General features: G+C 42.3%; 1 protein-coding gene across 4 annotated transcripts in view; it reads right to left on the reverse strand.

Annotated features, from left to right (window-relative positions):
* Positions 1 to 15,327, reverse strand: part of rragca (Ras-related GTP binding Ca) — a 71,340-nt gene that overhangs the window by 26,884 nt on the left and 29,129 nt on the right. For all 4 annotated transcript variants that reach the window (XM_068011239.1, XM_068011238.1, XM_068011237.1 and 1 more), the window contains exon 2: positions 2,349 to 2,548. In XM_068011239.1, the coding sequence (XP_067867340.1) occupies positions 2,349 to 2,548 (200 nt within the window). The remainder of the gene's footprint in view (positions 1 to 2,348; positions 2,549 to 15,327) is intronic.

Genomic DNA, 15,327 nt, shown 5'->3' on the forward strand with positions numbered 1-15,327 from the left:
TTTCCTCCCACAGCCAAAGACTTGCAGGTTGATAGGTAAATTGGCCATTGTAAATTGCCCCTAGTGTAGATAGGTGGTAGGAGAATGGTGGGGATGTGGTAGTGAATATAGGATTAACGTAGGATTAGTATAAATGGGTGGTTGTTGGTCGGCACAGACTCAGTGGGCCGAAGGGCCTGTTTCAGTGCTGTATCTCTAAATAAATAAAATAAAAAATAAATAAAGCAGCTCTGTGACATGGACATGATCAAATCCCTCCAAATCCTCAACCACCAAACAACTGGGGCTAGATTTTAGAGACAACAGATCATGGCAGATTACTGCTCGTTATTCCCAACAGCGCTAGAAGGATGGATTTATATCGTCAAGAGTTTACGCAAGAAATTGTTTCAATTTTTTGTTTAGCAGCAACTGGCCTATCCAGGAAAAAGTGTCCATCCTTTTTGATAGGCCTTTCAGAGGTTTTGCAATTCTAAACCAAAATGCTGAGTTTATGAAACTAATGGTTTACAATATGAATGAACTACAAGGCTGTAATGTAACAAAGCGAATATACTGTGGGTGCAGTGTATTCAAGCTCATCGTTGGCAGGTTTCTACTCGGAACGCCTCATGATGAGTTTCTGATCTCACATCATACAGCCATGGAGAGATATTGTGAAAATGGCATGTACTTTCCAACAGGGGGGCTCTGAAAAGAATAAGGAGGCCAGTTACCCTAGGCATTAATGGTAAATGTCAAGAAGCAGATCTCCATGCATCATTTTATCCAGGGAAAGACAGAAAAAGTTCTCCTTATACTGCCACAGTACAGTGAAACAAACAAGTTTACTGGTTAAGGCACTATTGGTCCCCAGGAGCTGCCAAGTACAGCCATTTAGTATAGCCGCTTTTCTAGTTTACAGATTAAATTGGTTAGAAAAAAGTAAACTAAAGCATTATACAAAAAAAAGGACAAACTAGGATGAGACAGCTGCAAGAACAAGCATTTAATGTTGAATTAAAATTAGTGTTTATTTTCGTAGTTTAAGGTGGTCATAACTTAATAGAACTTTAGTTGCTAAAATGTTAACATTTGCTTAAGTGTCACAAGCTGAAAATGATTAAAATTAGTTGTCCTGGAGACATGGGCCTTTCCCTCGAGGTGCTGATAGCACAAAATGTTACAAATATGAAGTGCAAAATAATCTACCCAAAAGGTCTGGGCTGCAACCATCCTAAAGCAGTCATCAAGGCTATTTAGGAAAAGCTATACTTGTCTAAACAAGGCTACAAATTCAAGATTGACTGAAGCTCTTTTAAACAAAATAGAGGAAGCATTATGAAAAAGGGTGAACTGCAGTTTACGAATAAAAAGAGTTTTATTATTCTTGACTTGAGCAAAAACTGATAAAGGTGTCAAATGAAAAACAAAAACTGCAAATGCTGAAATCAGAGAACAAAAATTAGAAAACATATTGGAAATATAAATCCAGTCAACCAACATCACTTTTTTTGCACTCTCCAGCCCAATATTTTTTGTGCTGTAACTTGTTGGAAGTGCGAGCTGCAAGCAGCATAGCAAAAGCAACAGGGCACCTGGGACCTCAGTCAACGGTGGGGCCAACACTGTATAAACTTAGCCAATAAGATTTAAGGATTGAGAAAGAGGAATGACGAAGTAGAGTAAATTAGACTTAAATCAGGTACAGAAAGCGAAAAGGGAAAGGAAAAAATTGGATTGAAAGAAGGAAAAGAAAAAATGCAAATATTTTAAATGACATTTTTAAAATCCTGAAGGACAATTTACTAACTGAAGGAATGAAACTCCAGTTTACATTGTTCACTTTCTGGGCCAGAGAAGATAATTGGCACTGCATTAACAGTTATCACCTCATTAAAAAGGTACTTACAGATTTAACTATCAAACTTAACTTTCAGTGGCAAGTTGTTAATTTGTAAATCCAGGAAGTTTTTAAAAACAAGTGCAGCTGTCTGTGAAGCAAACTTCAGAGCAGCATAAATCAACCAGCAAGTTCTGCGGCGTTGCAACTCACGACATATCTCTTAATCCCCAGAATTTGTTGAGCAATTTTCACATTTATAGTGGAGTGTGTCATTAACACGTCATTATTTCTACAGCAAGATTATAAAATGCATTAGGATTTAGGACAACCAAAAAGCTGGAAGCAGAGATTTTGAAATAAATACCAAGACTGACAATTACTCCAATGATCCACATTTCATATCAATGGTTAATTACAACATAAATACACCATTTTTCTGAAGCGAATTCAATCTATAGAGCATATTTGATATCAATGAGCCTGACAACAATGCAGCAGTTCTTCTGTCACCCATATTGCTTACCTCAGGTGGAGTTTCTCTAAACCAGCATCAGCAAGGTCATCATTGGCTCGCTGGTGAATGTCTCTTTGGGTTTCTATCTTGTGATCATCTGACAAACCATCTACTTTGTGGATGAATACTTCAAAATTGATTTCAGGATTGACTTTATATGCTCTGGATACTGTCAGGTGAAGTCTTGCTAGAGCTTCCATATAATCATCCTGCCAAGGACACAATATTCATCAGTAAGCCAACATTGGAAAGGAGTGCAACACAAACCACATTACACCATCAGCATCAAAAAAAATCACAGTGCACACTCAGACCAATAAAAAGCAAACACAGGCCAGCTTCTGTGGAACAGCAATCATCCTATTATTTTTCAACATTTGATTTTTCTGTCATCTGACCAAGCAGCAGCTCCAATCACTGATGTGGCTAATTATGGCACATATTTTTGTTTCATTTCTTGTTTAGGGGGTAAGGGAAGAGGAAGAAAAGCAGCTTTAGCAGATTAGATTCCTTTTGATTTTATTAACTATTTCATTCACTGAACAGATCCTGTAAAATGGTTTTATCCTGACAGAAACCAAATTCTAAATCTGGAACTAGCAGCAATTCAGATTTATTGTTGCAGCAGAAGGCAACAGTTTGGGTCCTGGCTTTGTAATAAAACAGATATCTGGGTGAAAATTCACAGCAACTGCTGTCCCTTCTACTATTGTCTGTTTACAGTTCTTCCCCTTTGTTGAAAAGTGAACTTTGAACTAACCTCAAGTATTTTTAGTTATTGCAAGTTGTACCCTGAATCAAATTTGAGCATTGCAGAATGTTACAGCACAGAAACAAACCATTTGCCCCATCAAATCCGCACAGATGAGCTGCATCTAATTTTTGTATATAACCGACAAACAGCACTTACCCAAATGACCATTTCTTCACTTGAGTAGCACTGGGCTGTTCAACTGTAGCAGACATCATCAAGCCACATTCTATCCTATCCAATGTCTACATTTAAGCAGTTTTAAAGTTGCCTTAAATAAAGTTAAAAGGTTGAAATACAACCCTATTTTGTTCCCAAACAGGCATTGAATAAGAATACTTGAACAAAAATTCTAGCTCATTATCCTTCCCAGTTTGGTGGTGGGGGGGGGGGGGGGGGGGGGGGCAGGGTAATGGAGGCCAGTTCAAGATGGACAGAGGATCAAACTTGGGGTCTCACTTGTTTGCACGTTGCAACATCTGACTATGTTTGTGTGCACTTACCCTTTTAACAATGGCGGGGGGGGGGGGGCGCGTGCGATGGTAGAGGAAGCTAAAGTGCTCAAAACTAAATGGGGTAGAAGAGTATTCCTCTCTCATTTGACACCATGCCACTAATGTACCCTTGCAAGTGCCTATGGAATAAGTTTGAATTAAACAAGACTGCAGATTTCACTTAATAACCCCTTGTAAAATAAAGTTATTCAACATTGTTAGAGAAAAAGCATCAGCACAGGAGATTACAGTTATTACTTAACTTGTAAATGAAATCAATTGCTGCTTTTCTCTGAAGTGCAGTCTGTTAGTTCAATAATAGATTGGTCATACTATTAAGACAAGGGCTTTACAAATATACAAAGATAAATTTTGCCCTTTCAAAACAATTGTTCTGACTAATTTAGTACCTTTTCTAAGATGCCTCATCTCCTTTTAGTTATTTATTTCTAACGTTTTTTTTGTAAATAGGGCAGAAAGTTGATTTTCTGTAAAGTCTCTACCAATACCCCTCTGTACCTAGCTGCTGGCACATTGCGTGGGAGCAGCCTATATTTCCTGAGCTCTGTGCATCAGTGTCCTTTCCCACTGCATCACCAAGTAGACCTCCTTTTACTAGTTTCCTCATCAGACAGGACACATGTACAGAAACATCTACAGTTTCGTCACAAACCTTAGAGCACATCAGGTGAGAGGAGAGAACAAACATAACTGCAACATCCTATTAACACTTTACATTCTAACATATGCTTTGTCATCCACTAATGGTTTAAACTTCAAAAAGAATTCAGCAGTTTTGTGGAAGGGTAAATTTGATGCAAAGGTACATTATCTAGGGGGAGAAACAGAATAAGGTGTATTCATGAGACAAAAAATAGCAATATAAAATGCACATATTTCTCTAATTGAAATCATTTGACAAAAAAAATTGTACTTGTAAAACTATTGAATCCCACTTCCCAGGAAAGTGGAAAGGACAGCCACGTTTTAAAAGTTTAACGCTAGCTTCAGAACTCAAGAGTCTCAAATCTCATGAATGTCACGACACACTAAATTGCACATGACTGTTCAGCTTTGAGAAACATCATGACTTGGACCAATCATTTAAATAACGGCCCGGAATTCACTGTGAAAATAACAGTTTAATGTGCATGTATTATTAAAGTGCAAATAATCCAGCAAATTTGTGGCAGAGATACAGCACAAGTTGCAAATTGCTACAAATTGCTGGATGATTTGTGCTGCCCTTTGGCCTCGCAAAAACAGAAGCATGTTGTCAACTTGCCCGTGACTTTGAAGAATTTGCTGCATTTGCACTGTTAAAACAAATTAAACTCACTGCAGAAAATTTTAGTAAAAGGCTCTGATGTTAAGTACTAGTAATGACAAGATTTATGTTCCTGCAATGCCACTTTAACCTTTTCTGGCCCAGAAAGGGAACAATTGAAACTGTGGAGTCTCAATCCCGCAGGTAGTAATTTGTTTCCCAAGTTTTTAAAAATGAAAACTTTTTTTTCTTAGTTTTCCTTTTCTCCCTCTTATTCAATCTTTTTTCCTTCAATTTCTCCTGCTGTGAGTAATATGACTCTAATGCACCCCTTTTCCTTTTCTGTCTTTCCTGTTTCTTTCTCTATTTTTAAATCTCACTGGTTAAGGAGATACTGTTGGACCCGTTGTTCACCAAGATCCCAGATGCTTCGTTGACCCCCGTTATCAGCTTGCACTTCCAGCAATTTGCAGTGCTAAAAATTTGAGCTGAAGGGTGAAGGAAAATGTAACAAATGGGGCATGTCGCAAAATGCCCCACTCCAGCAAATTCTGGGCCATGGCGTGCAATGCTATCAGAAAACACTTCAGGCATCCTTGTCACTGATCTGCAGAGTTCATCTGTCAACCGCACCTAATAAATTGTATGCAGTTAATAGTGGAGAATCAAATCTCAGATCTTAATCACCAATTTCAGCCTTTCAATAATTCAGAAGATAAGCTGACCTCGTGGCATTTTGCACATAGGGATTTAAGACCATATTTTGTAGTCGTGTAAAACAGGGTTGATATAATTAAACCATGGTGCACAGATGTAATTCAATCCCGATTTTAAAGTCAATAATTCTGCTCAAGCTTATATTTCCATTATAAATTCTCATGTATATATTTCTAATAGAAAGTGCCTATTATCACCCCTTCCACCAGTGGTGGCACTGCATCAACTTAGAACCAAAGAAAAATTACGGCACAGAAAGAGGCTATTTAACCGATCGTGTCCGTGCCGGACAAAAAAGAAAACTAGCCGCCCAATCTAATCCCACCTTCTAGCACCTGGTCCTGTTCCGTAGCCTTGCAGGTTACAGCACTTAAAAGAATTGAGGGTTTCTGCCTCCACCACCATTCCTGGCAGTGAATTCCAAACACCCACCACCCTCTGGGTGAAAAAGCTTTTCCTCATGTACCCTCTAATCCTTCTACCAATCACTGTAAATCTGTGCACCTTGGTAACTGACCTCTCCAGTAGGGGAAAACAGGTCTTTCCTGTCTACTCTATCCAGATCCCTCATAATTATGTCACCCCTCAGCTTCCTCTGTTCTAAGGAAAATAACCCTAACTGATACAATCTTTCCTCACAGCTGCAACTTTCAAGCCCTGGCAACATTCTTGTAAATCTCTATACTCTCTCCAGAGCAATTATGTCCTTCGTGTAATGTGGTGACCAAAACTGTATGCAATACTCCAGCAGTAGCCCAAACAGCGTTTTATATTGTTCCAGCATTACATCCCTGCTTTTGTATTCCATACCTCGGTCAATAAAGGAAAGCCTTCCACATGCCTTCTTCACCACTCTACCTACCTGTCCTGCCACCTTCAGGGACCTGTGGACATGCACTCCAAGGTCTCACACTTCAACCCCTCGCAATATCCTCCCATTTATTGTGTATTCCCTCGCTTTATTTGCCCTCCCCAAATGCATTAACTCACACTTCTCTGGATTGAATTCCATTTGCCACTTTTCCACCCACCCAAACAAACCATTTATATCGTTCTGGAGTATACGGCTATCCTCGATCAACTGCACCGTCAATTTTTGTGTCATTAGCAAATTTCGCAATCGTTCCTCCCACATTTAAGTCCAAATCATTAATATATACCACAAACAGCAAGGGACCCAACACTGAGCACTGTAGAACGCCACTGGAAACAGCTTTCCATTCACAAAAACATCTCACTACTATCCTTTGTTTCCCGTCACTGAACCAATTTTGGATCCAACCTGCCACATTCCCCTGTATCCCATGGATTTTCATTTTACTGACCAGTCTGTCATGCGGGACCTTGTCAAATGCCTTACTAAAATCCATGTCAATCACATCCACTGCACTACCATCAATCCTCCTTGTTACTTCCTGAAAAAAATCAACTAAGTTAGTAAGACATAACCTTCCCCTAACAAGGGGAACACTGCAATTACAGCAAGATAAATTTACATCAGCGGTCTCCATTACAAATGTGGACATAGGAATTTATAATGGAAAGATGGGACCAGAAGTTTGTGCAGATGAAAATTTTAATATAGATTCTGCTTTACAACTGCCTTTCCCTCCCCAACACCAAAAATTACCTTAACTGCATTGAATTCTCACTGTGATGCTGCACGGCTGCAAGTACGGACATGCTCAATGAAATTATTTGGGAAAGAGACTTGAAACTTCAAGGTGCTTTTCAAGTGCTTCTTGGAAAATATAGCATTTGCCTTATTCACTGCAGCTATATAAACAAGTGTGTTTATGCTTTCAAACAGTAAATAAAAGAATGGTTGGTTCAATAAATGTTGTATAAACAACCCTGGCACAACAGGAGACTTGAAGGAAAAAGGCCAATCTTATACAGTGTATAATGAAGACTTTTTGTCTGATGTTTAAATTAGCCAGGCCTTAAGGAATAGAAAAAGCTACTTCCTGACCGAAAAAGCAAGTTTTTTTTCCCACCATTGGTCTAAACACACTGATCAGTGACCAGCCCTCATCAGGGGTTGGAACCTTCAGATTTTGAAGCTTCTGAGCTCTGAACTTCGCACAGAGCTTCATAGAAATAATGGTGACAGGTGCAAGTGGAGCAACAGCAGAGATGGCAAGTGCACAGTTAGAAGCAGGCACTGGTGGACTAGACAGGGCCAAAGAGGCCAGTGAGTAGCAGGACAGTAGACCAGGTTGGCAAACGAAGAACAAAAGAGTAATGGAGGTGTAGGGGCTTTAGTCTATGGAGGAGTGGGGTAGGATGGATGTTTACGGTATTGGGGGCTAGGACTTTGTCTATAGGGATTAGGGCACAAAGTGCTGTCAACACTTATACATGCTATGATTTTTGCATATTTTGTTTAAAAATAAGTAATGGGAAAATTAAATCTGAAGTTTTTACATTTAAATTTCTCAGGTGAAATATGAATGGGGGATGGTTGCGTAGTGGTAATGTTGCTGAACTAGTAGAGGCACCAATTAATACTTTGGGGACAGAAGTTCAAATCTCACCATGGCAGCTGGTGGAATTTAAATCCAATTAAGTAATAAATCTGGAATTGAAAGCTAGTCTCAGTAATGGTGACCATGAAACTACTGGATTGTCGTAAAAACCCATCTGGTTCACTAATGTCCTTTAGGGAAGGATATCTGCCATCCTTACCTGGTCTGGTCTACATGTGACTCCAGACCCACAGCAATGTGGTTGACTTTTAACTGCCCTCTGAAATAGCCCAGCAAGCCACTCAGTTGTAACAAACCACTACAGAAAAGTCACAGAATTAAACCAGACGAGCCACCTTACATCGATCTAGGCACTGAAACGACAATGACACACCCTGCCCAGTCAACTCTGCAAAGTCCTCCTTATGAACATCTAGGGACTTGTGCCAAAGTTGGGAGAGCTGTCCCATAGACTAGCCAAGCAACAGCCTGACATGCTCATACTCACTGAATCATACCTTATGGCCAATATCCCAGACTCCTCCATCACCATCCCAGACCCACCAGAGGTGCTGGCACAGTGGTATACAGTCACAAGGTAGTTGCCCTGGAAGTCCTCAACATTGACTCCAGACTCCATGAAATCTCATGGCATCAGGTCAAACATGGGGCAAGGAAACCCCCTGCTGATTACCGCAAACTGCCCTCCCTCAGCTGATGAATCAGTACCCTTCTATGTTGATGATTAGGACAGGTTTAGATAAGGTAGACAAAGGAAATCGGATCCCATTAGCTGATGGTACTAGGGGACACAGATTTAAGGTTTTGGGCAAGAGATACGGATTGTGGGGGGTGGGGGGAAATGTCAGGAAGAACCTAACTCGCTGCCAATGGGTGATGGAAGCTGAGACAATTAATGATTTCAAAAGGAAACTGGATGGGCACAGGAGAGAAATAAACTTACAGGGCTAAGAGGATAGAGCAGAGGAATGGGACTGAATGGATTGCTCTACAGAGAGCCGATAGGGACTTGATGGGGCAAATGGCCTCCTTCTGCGCTGTAATGATTCTATTCCATGATCACCGGAAGAGGCAGGGATGGTAGCAAGGGGACAAAATGTATTCTGGGTGGGGCCTTCAACGTCCATTACCAAGACTGGCTTTGTCGCACCACTACTGACCGAGCTGCCCAAGTCCTGAAGGACATAGCTGCAAGACTGGGTCTGTGGCAGGTGGTGACAGAACAAACAAGAGGGAAAAACCTGCTTGACCTTGTCCTCACCAATCTACCTGCCACAGTTGCATCTGTCCATGACAATATGGGTAGGAGTGACCACCGTACAGTCCTTGTGAAGATGAGGACCCGACTTCTCACTGAGGATACCATCCATTTTGTTGTGTGGTACTACCACCGTGCTAAATGGGATAGATTCAGAACAGATCCAGCAGCTCAAAACTGGGCATCCATGAGGCACCGTGGGCCATCAGCAGCAGCAAATTGTATTCCACCACAATCTGTAACCTCATGGCCCGGCATCTCCCTCACTCTACCATTACCATCAAGCCAGAAGATCAACCCTGGCTCAATGAGAAGTGCAGGAGAGCATGCCAGGAGCAGCACCATACATAACTAAAAATGAGATGCCAACCTGGTGAAGCTCTAACGCAGGACTAGATGCATGTTAAACAGCAGAAGCAGCCTATGATAGATAGAGCTGAGCTATCCCACAACAGATCAGATCAAAGCTCAGCAGTCCTGTCACATTCAATTGTGAACAACATAATAGAAGGCAGCCATTCAGCCCTTTGAGCCTGTTCCGCCATTCAGTTAGATCATGGCTGATCTTCTACTTTAACACCATTTTCCTGCACTGTCCCCATATCCCTTGATGTTTTTAATATGTAGAAATCTATCGATTTCATTCTTGAACATACTCAATAACTGAGCCTCCACAGGCTGCTTGGGGAGAGAATTCAAAAGATTCACCACACTGAGTGAAGAAATTCCTCCTGATCTCAGTCCTAAATGGCCTGCCCCTCATTCGGAGACTGTGCCCCCGGGTCTGGACTCCCCAGCCAGGGGGAACATCCTTCCTCCATCAGTCCTATCGAGCCCTGTAAGAATTTTGAATGTTTGAATGAGGTCACCTCTCATTCTTCTAAACTCCAGAGAACAAAGGCCCGGTCTATTTACCTTTCCTCATAGGTCAATCCCTCCATCCCATGAATTAGTTTGGTGAACCTTAGTTGCACTCCCTCTATGGCAAGTACATCTTTCCTTTGCACACACTACTCCAGGTGTGGTCTCAACAAGGCTCTATATAACATACCATTTGCCTTGTTAATTGCTTGATGGTGGACAATTCAACAACTAACCAGATGAGGAGGCTCCACAAACATACCCATCCTCAATGATGGGGGACATAGCATGTCAGTGCAAAAGACAAGGCTGAAGCATTTGCAACCTCTTCAGCCAGAAGTGCCAAGTAGATGATCTATCTCAGCCTCACAGATGAAACTCTTCAACCAATGCAATTCCCTCCACGTGATAAAGACACAGGATACAGCGAAGGCTATGGGCCCCCGACAATATCCCCATTGTAGTGAAAACAATTACAGTCCCATCAGTCTACTGTGCAGAAACCACACCTGCCAAAATGGAAACATATTAATTTCGGCATATGGAACACCATGTGAACTTGTAATGTACATGGAACATAACTTGTTTTTAAAAAAAACACAGAACAGTGGCTGGATACATGGTTCACATTTGCATTGACAGACAGTTGCCAAGAGGAGTGCTCCCTGATTCAATTAGCCAGATGGGTTTTGTCAATAGTGATGATCAAAAGTCATTGATAGTAAATGTCTGTGTAAGAGCTAACATTTAATCCACCAACCTCCCCCCCCCCCCCCCCGCCCCCCAAAGAGTGTGTCTAGTAAGCTTTGAAGAACCAACAAACCTCCCAGTGATGCTGTCTCAAACAAAGAGCTAGTCACATGACTAACCTGCTGGCCAACCTGAGAATTGATTGAACTGTACTCACAGTAAAGTTTTGAGACAGACTGGTTTTTGAAGACCAAAGAGAAGCAAGGTCTCTCTCCCTCTCCCACAAAATTCCAGGGACCCACGGAAGTAACTTAAGCCTCAAGACAGAAGACCCCTGCAGCCTTCTAGTACCAATAAAACAAGTTTAAAAGTGTGCACTGGGCCCCAATGAGAACTGCAAGACTCAACCTCAAAGACTTTATATCCAACCCAAAACCAGTAACTGAATTCCATATACTACTTCAAACCTTCCCCCTTTAATTCTTTCTCCTCCTCTGTATCTATCTTGGTATGTCTATCGTATACGCATGCTAGCATGGTTGCAACGCATATTTTTAGTAGTTTTAAATGAGTTAGCGTTTTAAGGTTAGTAAACTTACACCTTTCTTGTTTAAACCTGAAAACCTGTCTGGTTGATTCTTTTACGATTACAATTCAAAAGCAGTAAGCAAGGACTCACTGAGGGGAAGCTAAAAACATTGTGTTTTTAAAAGTTAAACCCTGTTACAGCCAAACCAGAAAAGGGCCAAGTGGAGAGCCCTAGACCCCTTCCTCACCTGGTCGTAACAGAAATTTGGGGGCTAGCGTCCAATATTGGATCCACAGACTAACGAGAAATTGGAAGTGGGAAGTCAAATTGATCCAAATCAAACTGATCCCAATCAAAAAGAGAAAAGATTTCAATACAGGTTTTCCTGTGGTCATGTGCGCTAGAATACGAACATGTCCGCGACCGAAGCCAGTACACTCCCAAGCCAGGGTGAAGTAACTTGGGATAAGTTAAAGGCACTGTCTATGGAAGAGTTGAGGAATATGGCTGAGCAGTGTAGTATCACTTTCCGTGTCAAGGCTAGGAAATCGGAACTCCTAAGGCTAGTAGCCAACCATTTTTCCCTCGAATCTGAAGCAGACAGGGTTTGAAATGGACTCCGACAGGGTCTTGATGGCAAAGATACAATTGGAACAGAGGAAGCATGAATTAGAAGGCAGGGAGAGAGCGAGAGACCGAGACAGAAATTTCCAGAAGGAACAGGAGGAAAGAGCTGTGGTGGATTGAGTTAGCTAGGGGGCAACACAGTAACCCCAGTGAAAGCATGGAAAATACAAGTGCTGCAGAGCTGTGTACTGAATTTTTTAAAATTTCCAGACTGATTCCAAAATGAGATGGAGACATGGAAGCATTTTTTGTACCTTTTGAGAAACTTGCAAGGCAGTTAAAATGGCCGACTGAGAATTGGACTCTTCTGCTGCAAAGTTAGTTAATAGGAAAAGCCCATGAGGTTCATTCCCTGTTGCCAGATAAACTCAAATTATGAACTGACAAAAAATGCTATTCCCGGGGCATATGAGCTAGTACTGGAAACATACCACCAAACGTTCTGAACCCTCAAGAAACAGACTGATCAAACGTACTTGGGGTTTGAGAGAAGCAAGCAAGCAGCTGGCTTTTGACCAGTGATTGGGAGCTCTTAAAGTGCAGCCCAGCTATGAAAACCTCAGAGAGGTGATTTTGCTAGAGGAATTTAAAAACTCTCTCCCACTCTCCATAAAGACCCATGTGGAGGAAAAAAAGTACATACAGCGAGGCAAGCCACAGTTCTGGCTGATGAATTTGCTGTAAGATACAAGTCGGTTCTCCATGGAAAAACCTTTCCTAGGTCACCCCCACAAATCCAAAAAGGACAAAGTGTGGGGAGGTGATAGGAGCCCAAGCAGTCCCGGGAGAGAAAGAAAAGCAGGACACATAGGGGGTCCTCCTCCAGCCAAAACGGATTGTGCTGTAAGTAGGAGTGAGACCCGGCGATCTGTGTGCTTCCATTGTAATAGGGCAGGTCATCTCAGAGCTGACTGCTGGAAACTACGGGGAAAGCCTGTAGGGTTAATCAAGGCACACCCACTCAGTGAAGGCGAAAGGACCCTGATGGAAAGCACAGCTGAACAAGCTGTAGCTTTGACTGCAGCAGCAGTAAGACCCAGAAAACATACTGCTGCAGGTGCAGGAAAATTTAATAGGATTCCTGAAGTTTATTAGGAGTTTGTGTCTAAAGGGAAAGTAACCCCATACCCCTTGAGTGGGACAAGCAAGCCCACAGTAATCCTCTGGGATACAGGGGCTACTAGATCCTTTTTACTGGGAAAAGGCCTGAACTTTCCCCCGGAGAGTGCAGTAAATACCAGAATGGTGTTGAATGGTATTGGAGGGCAGTGCACACCTGTACCTTTACACCGGGTGCACTTGGATTGTCCCTAGTTTGCCTGTTGACGGGGTTGATCTGCTCCTAGGTAATGATCTGGCAGGGGCAAAGATGGTACTTCCCCAATAGTGAAAGAGAGACCGCAGGAGGTAAGAGAGACAGGGCAATGGCAGGAGACAGTCCCCTGCAGTTCCCCTGAATGTGTAGTGAATCAGGCCATGACCAAACCAGCTCCCCCAGAAGAGACTGAATTGGCACTGCAGACAGATGACCATGAGGTCTGTCTGTCTGAAACTTTCTTTGGAAAGATTAAATGGATCTTCCCTAGCTGAGGCTCAGTGAGCCAGCCCAGTACTGCGAGCATTAGCACAGGCTGCCCAGGCTGAAATTGAAGCAGAGGGAGTCCCTGATTGCTATTATTTAAAGAATGAGGTACTGATGAGGAAGTGGAGTTCTCCTCACAGACCTGAAGACAAAGAGTGGACAGTGGTTCACCAGTGGTGCCGCAGAGGTACCGGAGAGAAATATTAGAATGGCCCAGGAGATTACAGTGGCTGTACATGTCGGTATACGAAAAACCAAAGACCGCATAAGACAGCAGTCTGACTGGCCAAAACTCCACAAAGATGTGGTAGAGTACTGTAGGAGTTGTCATATGTGCCAGGTTGAGGGAAAACCCCAACCCACAGTGAAATCTGCACCTCTAATTCTTGTATCGGTTTTTGGGAAATCCTCCAGCAGAGGGCCGGTGAATTGTAAGGGATGCCTGCCAAGAACAAAAGGGGACAGACAGGCACAGGGCTCGCAAAAAGTTAGAGAGGAACAGGGGAAAAGGGACAAAGAGGACAGGTTAAAGGAAGTCCGGGAGGATTCCCAAATGAAAACCCCTACTGTCTGGTCAGCCCACCCTGAACTGTTTGAAAAATTAGACACCGCGTCCTCCTATGGAAATGCAGACACCAGAAGCACCCCTCCAGAGTGGCTGACAGCATTTACAGAAACCTGCAAGGACAACGCAAGTCCTCAAGAGGGCAGAGAAACAGTGAGGGTGATGCCCACCTGGTCGAAGTACCACAGGGGTGTGTAGTGGAATTTGGACAAAATACCTGTAAGCAGGAGTGTCCCAGTGGATAAAGGGAAGATTAGCAAAGAATTTCCCCCCTCCCCCGCAACCCCACAGTCAGGAGAAAAAGGGAACCGACCATACCCTAAAGTAAAAAGCACTTTCATGACTCATCAGAGCACTGAAAGCGAGGTCAGAGTGGATCCACCCACTGCCAACTCCCATAATCAGAACTCCAAACCAGGATTAATTAAATCTAACCATCCCCCTGCAGACCTCAACAGGAACAAAGGCACCCTAGACAATCATGGAAATGTTCAAACTTCAAAACTCCCCAAAAATCACATGTTTATTGGGATGCCCATTCCCAATGTATTGTAGACGGATAGTGAAAAAACTTTAAATCCCTTGAGCAACACCTAACTGTCTTAGACCCACCTCAAGGTAAAAGGGGTAGTTTAAAGCAGCACTACTACAAAAGAAAAGACAGGCTGCAACAATTTTAAGATTTCTGAATGAAATGAGAGAAATGCATGTGTGTTTTCCTGTACTTTCTCTTCCTTCTAATTTATAATGAAATGCTTCTCCTAATGTCGCATTTCATTCAGCTGGAGGTGGAGATGTGACGGAAATCACACTGCAAAAATGGAAACATATCAATTTCGGCATATGGAGCACCATGTGAACTTGTACTGGACATAGAACATAACTTGTTTAAAAGACATTATAGAACAGTGGCTGGAAACATGGCTGCACATTTGCATTCTGAGAGAGTTACCTAGCGAGACAATGGCAAAATTTAAGTCAATAGAAATCAGGGGAAAACTCTCCAATGGTTGGAGTCATAATAGTACAAAGAAAGATGGTTGTGGTTGTTGGAGGCCCAACATCTAAGCCCCAGGACATCACTGCAGGAGTTCCTCAGGGTACTGTCCTAGAACCAACCAGCTTCAGTTGCTTCATCAATGATCTTCTCTCCATCAT

This window comes from Heterodontus francisci, chromosome 31 (assembly GCF_036365525.1).
Source record: "Heterodontus francisci isolate sHetFra1 chromosome 31, sHetFra1.hap1, whole genome shotgun sequence".
Classification (NCBI taxonomy): domain Eukaryota; kingdom Metazoa; phylum Chordata; class Chondrichthyes; order Heterodontiformes; family Heterodontidae; genus Heterodontus; species Heterodontus francisci.